Source organism: Pantherophis guttatus, chromosome 4 (genome assembly GCF_059756535.1).
Source record: "Pantherophis guttatus breed Tessera chromosome 4, ASM5975653v1, whole genome shotgun sequence".
NCBI lineage: Eukaryota > Metazoa > Chordata > Lepidosauria > Squamata > Colubridae > Pantherophis > Pantherophis guttatus.
The window spans coordinates 136,722,151-136,737,001 of record NC_142066.1 but is presented as its reverse complement, the minus strand read 5'-3'; the positions used below and the strand labels follow the sequence as shown (position 1 = coordinate 136,737,001).

At 35.3% G+C, this 14,851-nt stretch overlaps 1 protein-coding gene across 4 annotated transcripts in view; it reads right to left on the bottom strand.

The window, feature by feature from the left end:
• The window catches only part of CDK14 (cyclin dependent kinase 14), a 223,714-nt gene that overhangs the window by 135,506 nt on the left and 73,357 nt on the right, over positions 1-14,851 (bottom strand). For all 4 annotated transcript variants that reach the window (XM_034402352.3, XM_087892861.1, XM_034402353.3 and 1 more), the window contains 2 exons: positions 7,299-7,393; positions 2,478-2,557 (listed from right to left, as the gene is read on the bottom strand). In XM_034402352.3, the coding sequence (XP_034258243.1) occupies positions 2,478-2,557; positions 7,299-7,393 (175 nt within the window). The remainder of the gene's footprint in view (positions 1-2,477; positions 2,558-7,298; positions 7,394-14,851) is intronic.

Genomic DNA, 14,851 nt, shown 5'->3' with positions numbered 1-14,851 from the left:
CAGAGTTTCCTATATTGTATAGCATTATAGTTAAAATCAAAGGAGAAAATCCTATGAATGGATTTATTTTACTATATTTAAATACTTCTCCTTCATTGTCAGATGTCTATTTATGGAAATTCATGTAAGATAAAGGCATATAAGCAACCCTGAGAACCATTTAATGTTTTGCAATCACACTTCTTCATATTATCTACCTATTGTAGATCTCTTTTAATCAGTACAACACAGAATGTAGAGATTCACAGGGAAGCCCGTACAATTAAAAAATGAAATCCTATTAAATCTAATATATTTGTATGTTTTTAAATGCTGTTGAATTTTTATTTCTGTTTTCATTTACATTCATTCATTTATACATACACACATACCCATACACATACACACAGAGAGAGAGAGAGAGTACACATTCAGCTTCCACTTCTAGGGTTGCCAGCTTAGGTGAAACTGATCCTGGAAAATCCTTCCCTAACAATAAAAATGTGTATGTCACAAATCTATACATACACAAAGAGAGAGATCTGAAAATTAATTGCCTTTAACATAAGAGGCCCAATTTATAAATAAAGTTCCAAGATAGACATATATCAATCTTTATGACATAGAAATATAGCAACACACTTCTTCTTTCTTCTTTCATAGGAAAAAGCAGGAGAAAAAATGAATTAAGATGAAGGGGGGGAGTGAAAATTAAGTAAAGCCCTAAAAAATAGATTTAACAAAGCAAAGTTAATCAATTTTTCCTCTTTCCTTTATTGAACTCTAAAGAAATTGTTTGAGATCTAACAAGTGTTTGTTTTTTAATATTATATACTATTGTTATAATTTATTGGAAGCAAAAAGAAATTGTATTTAATCAAGGGGACTGAGATGTACCTCATCAGCTGAAAGACAAATTGGGAGACAAGAATTCAACTCTAGTCTAGACACAAAACTTATTGTCAGAACTTTATAGTACCAAATTGAACTTAAAATAATCATCCCTGGTTATAAGCTTTGAATAGTTAGATAGTATTAATAATGAATAGTATTAAGGAAAAAAGTTATGGCTACAGGAACAGCACAAGAATTTCAAACATCATTTTTGTTTTGAAATGTATCTGTGTATACTCAAAATACTAAATGTCTCTCTTCCATCTTTTTTGTGGATAGAGCATATAACAGATCACAACTTACACCTGGACATGTTTACATAATACTTACCAGTCTACTTATCAGTGTGAGAATTGATTCTCACAGTAGGAAAAATCATGAAAACTTTCGTTTTCATTGTTTGGGTGTTTTGAATTTAATCATGAATCTGAAAGGCAAAGAATGTACTTGTATAGCAAAGCTGCACATTGCTGAAGATGTTAGATCTTTTCTAGTGTGAAACATATCCCTGTTTATATTATTGCAATGTGTACCTTTGTATACCTATAAACCATTGACTACCAGAAAATAAATAGGTGTTTTCTATGAGTACATAAGAAATCCTTCCCCATGTCCTCCTTTCCAGAGCATAAGTATCTCTTTAATTGCCAAGCTTGTAATTTTTAAAACTGATACCTGCAAGATACTACACTTCTGATGAAAAGAAAATAGCAGTAGTTTGAATATCCAATATGTCATTTTAGGAATGAAAATTAGACTAGCTAATTTTTAATTTATTGAAATTAATAATTTACTTTAGTGAAAACCTAGTCTGGCCAGATTTGAAAATTCTCTTGAATTATAACTTTATCTGTAAATGTATTTTATAGACTAATCCATATTACCTAGCATGGATCTACAAAACAGTCCAGCTTTCCCCCAGTTTGATACTCTTCAATGTATTGGACATCAGCTCAGAAAATTCATAGTGAGATAGCCAACATTAAATGGCTAATTAATCTTAGCTGGAGCCAGGCACTTCTTCTTATATCCTCCCTCACACATTATTTTAAAGCTTAGCTCCTCTTTTAATGCAACCCACATTTCTTTCCTTATGTCCAGTAGCATCAATAGATCATGCTGATCACATTATTTTTTTTAAAAAGTCAGATACTTATTATTTCACATTATCTTTTAAAATCTTCTCTTCAGAACACTTTTTAGTGACTAATTAATAAACTATCATCCTTGGAACTCTTCCAATTTAAATTTATTCTGCATTTGGATTCTACTTCTCAGCAGCAGTTCCGTGAACAGAATATTCTTAATGTGAAGTCCCACTGGCATTTCTACACCTCCACAATTGCAAACATGCTGTCGTGTATACCTGATACCAGTTCCTGTACAAGTCATCCACCGAAAACAGATTTTTTTATTTTATAATAACTCCCACACATTAGAGTGGTTTTGATTTTTAAGTAGCAATCCAACTTTTCCAAGGACTGCAACCATATAATTTGAGAAACATGAAGGCTCTTCAGAGTCAACAAGAAGTTGAAAAGAAGATGTCTGCTGTAATTACAAAAAGAAGGGAGATAAAATTCAAAGCCAAATAAAAAGCATACCTTCTCTGATAGCTGTAAATGGAGTACCTTCTTCTTCCTGAAGTCTTATTACTTTCAGTGCTACTAACTTTCCATTTACTCTGTAATAAACAGACCAAAATACAATTATCTCAGCACTTTAGTAGACTTTTCTATTTGCAACACACAGAGCTTCTTATGATTAAGACTCTAACTATTACCCTTCACAAAAACAGCACATTATCATTTTTAAATCATTTTTTTAAATGCAATTTTGGGTATTTATTCCAATTATATTGTGACATTTTATTTGATGGTTTAAACTTAAATGGACATTTATCACTTATTCCCAACCAAAATAGAAATAATGTCTGCATAGGCTTTTACTGGCCTCAATAAGCCTGTTCTCCAAACTACTGAATTAAGAAAAAACAGATGTAGGAATTATAGTTGCTTTGTTGATGCAATTAAACTAAGGCTCATGGTTCATCCTGACCGAATTTAAAATGGCAACATCCATCAAAGTCCATTATTTATAATTTTTGTCATTTGCTGGGAACAGAACAAATCTGCTTACTTCTTTTATACTTGGTAATGTTTCAGAACATATTATTTTACTGTGGATTCTTTTTCTGATTTGTTTTTGTACCTTGCACTTAATGTTACACTGTTTTCAAAAAGTGCCAGGTATGGATATTATGTTGCTTTTGTACTTTTTGTACTTTTAGATTATTCATTGGTAAATAAGGCAAAAACCAAAAAGGTATTTTTATTTGTATTCATAATAATTTGTATTTTGAATAATTTTAGATTGCTTCATGACATATGCCTATGCTGTGTGCCTATGCTGTTATTTCCTATCTATATACCAGCCAGAAAGAGAAAATTGGGATCTAAGAGTTTAAAAGTCATGGATAAACCCAGAGTATCAAGAAGTACATCAGTAAAACGGTACCCAAAATAGAGTTGCTGGGAAGCAACAGACATGGGAAGACGATCAAGAAGAGGCAGTGGCATGGCAAGATGCGATGTACCATCAACAGATAGCTGAGGTACCAGACATTGGGAAATCGTATCAATGGCTGGAAAGGGCTGGACTGAAATAGGCAATGATGATAGGAAGCCAAGAACAAGCACTAAGCACCAGATCCATAGAAGTAGGGGTTCATACTAGCAGGACCCAAGGTACAGACTGCATAGAGAGGCCTCAGAGACAGTTCAAGAAGAATCAGGAACAGCATACAATGAAAGGCACAACCAAGTCGCTGGCACTCTACACAGGAACTTCACTTTAGCTTACTAAAACAAACAACTTTTAAACATTTTTCAATCTAAGAAGCATCTCCAAGTTATTAGATACATTAAAATTATAATTTCAACCAGTTATGCATTTTTAGAATGTATATAAGATTTTGATATCAGGTTGTTCTGAGCCTAGAAACATACACAGTAATATATTTAATTGAAGCAAACCATTTTTGTCCATTTAGTGATGATTTGCCAACTTCAAATTGTCAACAAAATCAATTTGCTTAATTAGTTAAATTAACATCTTCTGCAGATAGAAAAATAAAATTTAGCAGAACATAATAGACTCTGTACTACAAGAAACATTTTCATTGAAACATTGAAACCTACTGAAACATTGAAACCTACGACTAAAAAAGCATATGGATACATACAGTCTATGGCAGCGGTTCTCAACCTGGGGGTTGCGACTCCTTTGGGGGTCGAACAGCCATTTCACAGGGGTCGCCAAGGCCTCTCTCACCCCCCTCCACGCCTTCACTCACCCTCACCCTCTGCCTCTGTTGGATTGCCCGGTTGCCGTTCGCTTACCCCGCCCACTCCCAATTTATTGCTGCCTCCGGAGTCCCAGCTGATGGCTAGAGGGAAAAAAAACTTTAAATTCTTGCCGCGGGGTTTCAAAGAGCTAGCTGCAAAGAGGTAAATTCCTGGAGCAAATTTTTTTCCCCCTAGCTATGCTGAAAAGCGAAATTGAAAGTAAAGAAGGGTCTTTGCTGCAACGTGACAAAATGAGGCAGAGAGATTTCTTTTTCTTTTTCCTCACCAAAAAAGGTAGGTGCAAAACTGCAAACAATGGGAAATTTAGGGCAAAAGAGGAGATTCAAGATTTTAAAACACAAAAGAAAAAAAGCTCTATTTAACTAGGTAATTGTAATAATTGAGATACTATTAATTGTATATTGTGTTGAAAGCAGAAACGGTTAAGTTGTGGTTTGGAGGAATATATGGGGGAAATTATTTGGTTTATTATTATTGGTAAATATAATTAACTGATTTGTAAGAAATTGGATTGAATGGAAATAATTGGAATATTCATGTTCATATTGATTAATATACAAAAGAGTTATATAACTAATTGATTTATATTAAAATGTTGAATTTGTATTAAACAACTGTATTACATAATTACATAATTAACCAATGTGAGGATGGATATAAAAATAGACGACAATGGGAAGGGGTATAATATAGAATAGAAGGGAAAAATTGAATTTGATTAAGATTAGAGATGAGGATGAAGGGTAATATTGGTTTTTTTAAAAAATAGATGAGGAATAAATATGGTAAAAAGGAAATATAGAAATTGTAAATTTAATTGAAATGACTAAACACTGTGTTGGAAGAAATATCCTTCTGGGTTCTGCTCCAAGTGAGGAAAAAGACACTGGAAACATGGAGACAACTTGGAAAGATGGTTTAATGGTGGACAGGATCACATGGCTTGAGTTCCTGAACAGAAAAGGGGCAGATACAGTAAATCCTCGGGTTTTTATGCTCTCTCTGGCTTTGCATTTCTTGGGGCCCTGAAAGAGTATCCTGATTGGTTGTCAGACTCCCAGGGGATGGGGGTCTTAGCTAGCCTTGGTGGCTGATGGTCACATGTGCTTCCCAGGTCACATGCTTCCCAGGTCACGTGTGGTGAGTTTTGGTCGCTAGATGGGGCCCATTGTGTTAGTTTCTGTTGCTATTGTGTTGCAAATGTCCTTTGACAAAGGATTGACTTTCTGCCTCTGGCCCATTAACAAAGGGTGGGGGCAGGAAAGTGGGAGCTGCTTTGTCTGTAAAATATGCTTCTCCATTTCTCATCCAGGGAAATATAATATTCTGCCTTTTTAATATTTCCCAAAATATTTCATTCTTCTAGGAAAAGGGTGGGTGCTAACGTCCTACAACTGTTTAAATTTGTGAACCGGCCAAATACTCTGTTCAAAGAAAATAAGTTTTATGTTTGTATGTGTGTTTCTAATTATTGCTATTTATTGCTATTTTTTTTTAAATTTCATTTATATGCCGCCCTTCTCCGGAGACTCAGGGCGGCTTACAATGTGCTCAGCAATAGCCTTCATTCTTTTGTATATTTATACAAAGTCAGCTTATTGCCCCCACAAATGGGTCCTCAATTTACCTACCTTAGAAAGGATGGAAGGCTGAGTCAACCTTGAGCCTTGGTGAGATTCGAACCTGCAGTAATTGCAGGCAGCTGGTCTTAATAACCAGTTTAATAACAGGGTGCCTTAGACCACTGTACTACCAAGGCTCTTTGTTCTCTTTTATTCTTAAAAGTTTAACAATTCATTCTTTATCTTAATATCTTTATATTTGTTTGGGGTTGGCTTTCTTCCCTTTCATCTTTTTTATTGTAGAGCAATCTTTCTCCTCAAACCTACCACCTCTCTCTTTTCTTTCCTTCTTACTTTCTCTTCCCCCCCTCTTCTTCTTCTCCCTACTTCCTCTTTCTTTCTCCTTCTCCTCCTCTCTTCCTTCCTCTCTTACCCTCACTCCTACTCTAATTTCCTTTCCCTTCCTTCATCCCTCTCTATTGCTGTATCCTTTTATGCATATGGACTACTCAGAGGGCTGAAAAAGTTATTTTTGACTGGTCCTCGCACTTTTGATCAATCCTCGAACTTACGACTGTCCTCACAATTTACGTTTTTGCCCTATCTTGTCACCATGGTGAAGAGAAGCAGTTGTGAAATGAGTGACACGGTTGTTAAGAATGGTACAATGGGCATAAATGATGACCAGTCATAACTGCGAAGACCGGTCAAAAGTGCGAGGACCTGTCAGAAATCACATTTTTCAGCCCTCTGGGTAGTCCTTTTGTGCACAGGGACTACTCAGAGGGCTGAAAAAGTTATTTTTGACTGGTCCTCACACTTTTGACCAGTCCTCAAATTTACGACTGTCCTCACATTTTACGTTTTTTGCCCTATCTTATACCATGTTGAAGAGAAGCAGTTGTGAAATGAGTGACATGGTTGTTAAAATGCTGCACAGGCATAAATGTGAGGATGGCCATAAGTGTGAGGACCAGTCAAAAGTGCGAGGACCTGTCAGAAATGACTTTTTTCTGAGTAGTCCCTATACACATAGCCATGGTGACCCGGTCACATGACCAGCTAGCCACGCCCACCCAGTCACATGACCTCCAAGCCACGCCCACAAAATAAGCCATGCCCACAGAACCAGTAGTAAAAGAAATTTAGAACCCACCCCTGGTTGGGGGTCACCACAACATGAGGAACTGTATTAAAGGGTCACGGCATTAGGAAGGTTGAGAACCACTGGTCTATGGCTAAAGAAGACAGAACAGGAGAATTTGGAGGCATAGATGCAAAATATTGAAAATAATTGTGCCAACTATCACTGAGCCTAGATTTAAGCCCATTCAGACTACCCAATTTGCAATATGAAAATTTACTTTAATACTGTTCTGCCTGAGTCACACAATTATTAATATTTTATTAAAATGTTACTTTAATATCTACATTAAAATTATTTTTTTAAAAAAAATGACAAAAACTTAAACGTGAATGTTACAAATATACTTACTTGCTTTTCCCTTTGTACACTGTAGCATATGAACCTTCACCCAGTTTTTCCAGTTTTTCATAAGAATCGGCTTTTCCAAATTTGGGACTTGTTGGCTGCAAGACATTAAAAAAAAAAAAGTATATCAATGTTTATGCACACATAACTGTAATCTCTAGCAAGTATCCAACCAACCATGAAGGCCAAATATTATTACTGAATCTAATAAGATTATACCAGAGATATTTAATGCTTGATCATTCAACACTCCGGATGGTAAATTATTTGATCAGTAACCCTATGTCAGCTGAATTTGGAATTCTAAAAGGCTTAATTCACAGAACAACTAAATCTTTTGGGTATTAGCCAATGCCACCAAAATAAAGGAAACATAATATCTTGTACTCAGAAAATCCAAAATTTTAAGGAGTCCCTATAAGGAAAGCAATTGAATTATCTTTTTACTTATTTTCATTTTACACTCACCATACCTATATATATAATTATAAAATTAGTAGTGAAATAAAATCTCACTGATATAAGCATACTTCTTATTTAATGTGGTTGCCTATAGTTCATCAAATGTACTGAAATGTAACTCAACATATAACATCATACTATAGATACTCCTGTTATCATTTATCATTAAATATTCATCCCAGGTAAAAATATGTATGCAATGTATAACAAAAAAAGTAAAGAGTCTATGGTATTCTTCTTTTCTCCAGAGTAAAATAAAAATATGATGAATTGGACTTCTAAACATTTATATTGTTAATCTTAAATTAAATAAAAGCTAAATACTGATATTTTAAGATTAACAGCTAGATAAGCTCTTGATTTTATTACTAATTTGTCAAGTTTAGTAACTAAACAAGAAATGTTTATAAGGCACAGATTGAGGACTGTTGTGTTTAAGTTCCACAATTTTTAATGGCTTATTCATCGTATTGTAATTTGCTAATTACAAATCATACAAATCATATGCTAGATGAAAAATTCACAATTTTGTATTAATTGCAAATTAATTTCCTTTTAATTATTTCTTTCCAAGATAGTTTGGAGGAATTAAGATATAGGTGGAATTTCTTAGATAATAGGTTATCTAACTTGCAACTGAACCTCAAATATGAAATAAAATTAATTAGACATAAGAAATTTAGTAAACTTTAACGATTTGCAAAATTGTTATCCTTAATAATCTGTCCCTCATTATAACATGTCCCTTGTTATTAAAATGCCTATATATATTCTTGTAATCCCTGACTGTGGACCAAATTGCCAATATCTCTGGGTCCAGAATCAGAACCAAGTTGTTATCCTTAACTCAGAGTAGCAAGTGGGGCTGTATCTCCCTATAGAGAAATACAAAGGTATTTATGAAGAACGTACACAGCAACTACATGAATTCAGTCCAAAAAGAAAAGAACGGATGAGGAAGAATTCAAGGTCTGGTTTTATTTGGTATAAGAGGATGAGAAAAGAAATACTATCATGCTTTCAAGATTGTTGTCAGCCCTATGATGTAAAACAGGTGAGAAAAGAGACACTACAATATGTGGTAGAATTCTACTTTATTGATATAGGCTATAAAGTACTTGCAAAAAGATACTTAAGATATTAGAGTAAGTCTAGGCCTCTAAGAATTGAGCAAGCAATGACTTTCCTGTTGACATTCAACTGAAGCAAAAGTTTGAAGAAGGGATAAAAAGAGTACAGGTAGTCCTCAATTTACAACAGTTCCTTTAGTTAATGTTCACAGTTAAAACAGCAGTGAAAAAACTGACTTATGACCATTTTTCACAATTAAGACCTTTGCAGCATTCCCATAGTCATGTGATCAAAATTCAGATGCTTGGTAACTGGTTTACGTTTATGACGGTTGCAGTGTCCTGGCGTCATGTGATTAGCTTTTGTAACCTTCTAACAAAGAAAGTAAATGGGGAAGGCAGGTTCACTTAACAAACCATATTACTAACTTAACAACTGCAATGATTCACTTAACAATTTGGCAAGGAAAATCATAAAATGAGACACTTAACGTTTCACTTAGCAACATAAATTTTGGGCTCAATTATGATCATAAGTTGAGGACTACCTGTATAGAGGTTTAAGTATTGGAAATAATTCATGAGAATATCATGGATAACAAGAAAAAACCCCAAAGGGATTATTATTAATTCAACCCAGGATTTTCTTTTCAGACACAAATGACCAGATTTACATTATCATACTTGGGAAAAGTAATGCAAAGACCTATCTCCTAGACCAACGGTCCCCAACTTTTTGAGCACCAGGAACCAATTTTCTGGAGAAAGGTTTTCCAGAGACCTGAGAGAAAGTGCTGTCTGCATCCCATGAACGGGGCTTCGCTTGTTTGTGTGGCCTGATTGCTAGCATGCTGTAGACTGGTGCCAGTACACAGATTAGGGATTGTGGACCTCTGTCCTAGATCTATAGTGATAGGAAATGTAGAAGCAAAGGGAAGAGGAGGATATTGGCAACAAAGTGAATGGATTTAATTATAGTAGACATAGATGCACAGTTAGAAAATCTAAAGGATTAAAGTTGGAGATAAGTGGACATGGAGAAAATCTATGTAGTCACTAAATTGATTCTTACTTGATAGCACATAATGATAACAGAATTTAATTCCTATTCAAATCCATTTCAATTTGTTGATACCTAAGCAACCTTGTGTAGTTGATTTCCTACATTTTTCACTATGTGGAGCTTTCCTATGTTCATGCTATTAACATTCCCTGTTACTAATGTAATTCTGTCTTTGCTTCAGATTACCTTTTCCTTCATGGCAATATCAGCAACCAGATATCCTTAAAGCTTTAATTTAGTCATGCCCTAGACAATATCTGTAATGTGAAAGAGCGAAGGATCTCCCTCAGCAACATGTTAAATGTCATCCAGCCTCCTATCATAATCAATTGCTTTACTGTGCCTATCAGTGAAGAGGTTTGTTTGTTTATTTTGTAAAATACAGAAATGGTTTACCATTGTCCTTTCCCATAACAGAATACCTTTCCTGATGTTACTAAAATGATCATCCACTTCAAGCACCTTTCTATATCACTGCTGCCCAATATACGTTTCTGTTTTGCTTTAGCTGGACAGCTGGGATGATCATCATATCTTGACTACATACGTACATGGAATTACCCAATGTTCACCTCAGATCAAGATAGACACGGCGGACTAGCATATCAAGACATACACATTCCATGTCTCTATTCTATAGGCACCATGTTTCACCAGTATAAAATAAAATAATTCCTATATCCTAAGATAGATATTGCCTAAGTTATAGCAAAAAGAAATAATTTCTCCAATATTCCTAACTAAAGAAAAATAATTAAATATAAAACCAGATTAAGTAGTATAAAATTAGAACCAAATAAACTAATTGTTAAGTCGTCACGGTTACGACCTCCTCTGGAGCATCCCCTGTTGCTGCCCTGCTCTGATTGGGTTAGACGTGAGCAGGCATTTAACGGGAAAATGCAGCGTTCCTATTGGGTTTCATCCATCTGACAGCCCTCTATTTAAGCAGCTGTCAGATGGCAACAAGTTGTCAATGTTCGTACACGCACTGTGTTGCCTTGTTATCTGAGTTAGCGTTGTTAGAAATAAAGTGTTGTGTTACAATAGCCAAGCCTCCGTCGTCCCTGCCTTCTTCTCCAGTTAGAACACTAATTATATGGGAAAATGTTTTTATAATATACTTTTTTAGACAAATCTTGTAAGATTTCAAAAAATCCAAAAAGAATCACACACAAAATAATAATGTATACCATTGAATTCCTGATCGAATAAACTAATGTTGCAATCTCTTTTTCTTCTCAATAAAACAATCTTTCTCTGCAATCCATTTAGATCAGGAGTGCCAAATTTGCGTCGTCACGGTGTAGTCACATGACATATTGGGACCTTTTTCCCCTTTGCTAAGCTGGATGGGGGCGGGGCCAGCACATGACGCATCTGGCCCACAGGCCACAAGTTTGACACCCCAGATTTAGATGATTAATAAAGCTTATTACAAATTTCTTAGCATCTTAAATCCAATAAAATCATTCCAATTATTCTCTGGGATTCTTATTTTTATTCTTTGATTTTTAAAATCTCATCCAATGTACCTAGCAACAGATTTTTATTCAAAATGTTTATATTCTCCTTATGTAAATTTTCCTGGATATCTTGTTTTGATACCTTCATTTGGTAACAGACTGTTCTTTAGACGAAACCAAAAAAAAAAATCATTTCTTGAAGCAGATATCAACACAATTCTTCAAAGATGTCTTAAAACACCAATTATTTTACTGAAAACTAAATTTTGTTTTCCACAAGTTTACATTTATTTTTATAGAAAAGTAGTTTCAAAATCTTAATATTCAAAGTCCAAAACTCCATTTTTTAACCCCTAGAACATTTTGTAGCCAAAACCTTTTCTTACTTTTTGCTGTTTATTTTAAGTGCTTAGAAGTTGTAAAAGTAAATTTTCATATTCTTATATTGAAGATTAAAAATATTCACTCAGGATTTCCAATCTTGTCATTCTGAAGATGTCTAACTTTCTTAAATCCATTAATACGCAACTTCCAAAAATAGTTAGTAAGGAAACATACAACTTAGTGGCTACAAAGAGATACAATATACAGTTAGAGCAAAATGGTGAATTCCTCCGTCTTCCTGATTCCTACCCATCACCCAAAATTGCTGCCTTACAATCTCTTTGTCAGGAAAAGGAGAAACTTGAACAATCTCCAGTAATTCTCTTTAATTCAGAGAAAATATGGGCTATTTGCTTTTTTTAGCTCCTTGTACAAAGCTGTCAATTGTCAGCTCCACTTAGAACTATCTTCAGTGAGCCATTTTCTCCTGAAAACATAATTAGTATTTACGACTTCAGTTGATAACCCAGAGAACAGAAGTTTTATCAAGCTGGCAATCAAAGGATGATCTTATCTAGCTTCTCTACTAAACTCACACAGATTTCTGTGCTGCATTTTTCAATTATCTGATTCAAATGGCTAGATGGCCAATCTGTTACAGAGCAGAAAATGGAGGTTGACAATTCTGGATTTGAATTAGAAGGGTCAACTGCTTTTCCTGAAGATGAAAGGTGGCTCCCATATTGTAAGGATTAACAGTATCCCCCATTTTAAAAATGCTATTGTGATGCACTTCTCATCTCAGAAAGTCTATGGGATAATTTTTAGTGTTTCAGAGACAAGTATAGATGAATATGCTCAGCAAACAAGACATTCAAGAACGCTTTTCAATGGGAGACAAGGAATTCTCAAAATATACAATAGAAAAATTTACAAGTACAACATGAGAATTCTAAATAGTTCTTTACTTTTTTCAATTATTTAGATTGATTATATCCCAATTTTAACATTAAATGGTTCTTTTACTGACAACATTTTCAATGTTTAAAAGAGGGGGAGGGGAAAGAAAGCCCCATCCATTTTATTTAGGTATGAGGTGACACAAGATGTATTTATTTCAAACACCACTGAGTGGGTACAGTGTAATTTAGCATCATTGAAAAGTGGCCTTAAAGCAACATTCTGAGGTAAAAACTACCTATATCCCGCTCACTTTAGAAAATGGGCTATTCGCTCAGAAAAAAGACTTAGTACTAGCAAAGGGTTGGTTAATGAGGAGGAGTGAGAGTATAGGAAATTCTAATTTGAAGAAATAAGAGCTTCATAAAAGGCTATTTCCTGATGAAAGACAGGAGCTTCCTGGAAAATAATGGGGCACTCTGCTTCCTCCATTCATGTGGTGTATTTCAGGAGGTTCAGAGAGAGAAAATTTCTCCTCTTTGGATCCAAGAGTGGCAGGATTCATTTCTCTCAGAGCTATTTTGCCTTACATATTTTTCTATCAGACTAAGAAATAATTTCGTTTCTATCATCCACCATAGTACACAATCAGCAACTGAAATTTGAAAGAACCAAAATATCTAAATCTAAGAAAAGCAGGTCATTTACATATAGCTATTAAATAAGGCTTCCAACTAATTTTCTTGGCAAACTTACGCATCCATAAGAGTATTCAATCAAGCAATAAAGGTAATTACAAATCCCGTACCCTGCACAGCAAGAACCAAATCATTAAAGCCAGAGAGGCTATTCTTAGTTTAATCTGTGAAATTACCTACTATTGCATACATATACATCACTGAAGACATGTTGTGAATGAAAAAAATGTGGTTTTTTAATTTGCTTTGTACAAACTTATATCCAATCCATTTTTTTTCCTGACAACAGTAAATATAAGTAAAATTAATTACTGCTGCACCAAATCCAGATTTAATTATGCTTAGACGTGATCCAAATCATAAAGTTTTGAATATATAGTTATAAACCTGGAAACAAGAAAGACAGACAGTTTTTTAATGTTTCTTTTAAAAAGATAGAGCAATTCTGTTTTTTCCACATGGATGATAAAAGTGATCACATTTTGAATTAAAAGATCATCATCTAATAATCAGTGATGAAATAGCATAAGCCAGGACCTCTCATATGGCCTTCCCCAATGCACTGGGGAAAAAAACACTGGCTAACAGCTAATCATAACTAAACCCCCGTGTTTCTCATTTCAAAGTGGAGTACAAATTTCAAAGAAAGATGCATTGTTAAAAAATTTCAAACATATATCCAGAAATCTAAAAGTCCTAGCTGGGACCGTTGCGAGAAGGGGGATCCACATGCGAGGCCGGGAAGGAAGGAGCATGGCCAGCTGGGCTGCAAGGAAAGCAAATCTTTTCCTGCATGCATCTCTTGGGAAGCCGAGTCTGAGCAAGGAATAGAGGAGCCTTTTTCCTTTTGAGCACCAGATCCAGAAGGCCTGAGCTTTTTTTGGATGCTAACCCGTCTGGAGGGAAAGGGGGCAATCCCTTCCAGGAACTGTTGTTTCAGGGAATTGCTCAGGATAAGCCACATCAGGAGAGAGCATCAGACACTCTAATGGCCTTGTCTTCATCTCTTGGAATCTCAGTTCTTTGTAACAGAGATTTACAGTGGTTGAGTTTCAAACTCAGGTCGGAGGCTTCTCCCCTCCCTTAAAGTGACAGTCTGATCTATTGTATAAGCCCCCAATAACAGAAGGGAAGACAAGAAAAGAATGGATAAAAAATAACCAAGTAGAGAAGCAACCTAGAACTAAGGAAAAATGTTGTAATAGTGAAAACAATTAACCAATAGAATGGTTTGCCTTAGAAAGTTTAGAGCGTTCCATCACTGGAAGCTTTTAAGAAGAGACTGGACAGCCATTTGTCTGGAATGGTATAGGGCCATGATGCCGAACCTATGGCACGTGTGGCACAGGTGGCACACATAGCCATATCAGTGGGCACACCAACTTAGCTCTGGCATGCATGCGCTCGTCGGCCAGCTGATTTTCAGGCCTTCTGGGCCCACCAGAAGTAGGGAAACAGGTTGTTTCCCTACCTCCTGCCTCCGGAAGGCCTGGGTGGGGAGGCCCATTTTTCTTTCTTACCTGGCTCCAGATCCTCTCTATGCATCTGCGGAGGGTGAAAACAGCCTTTCCAA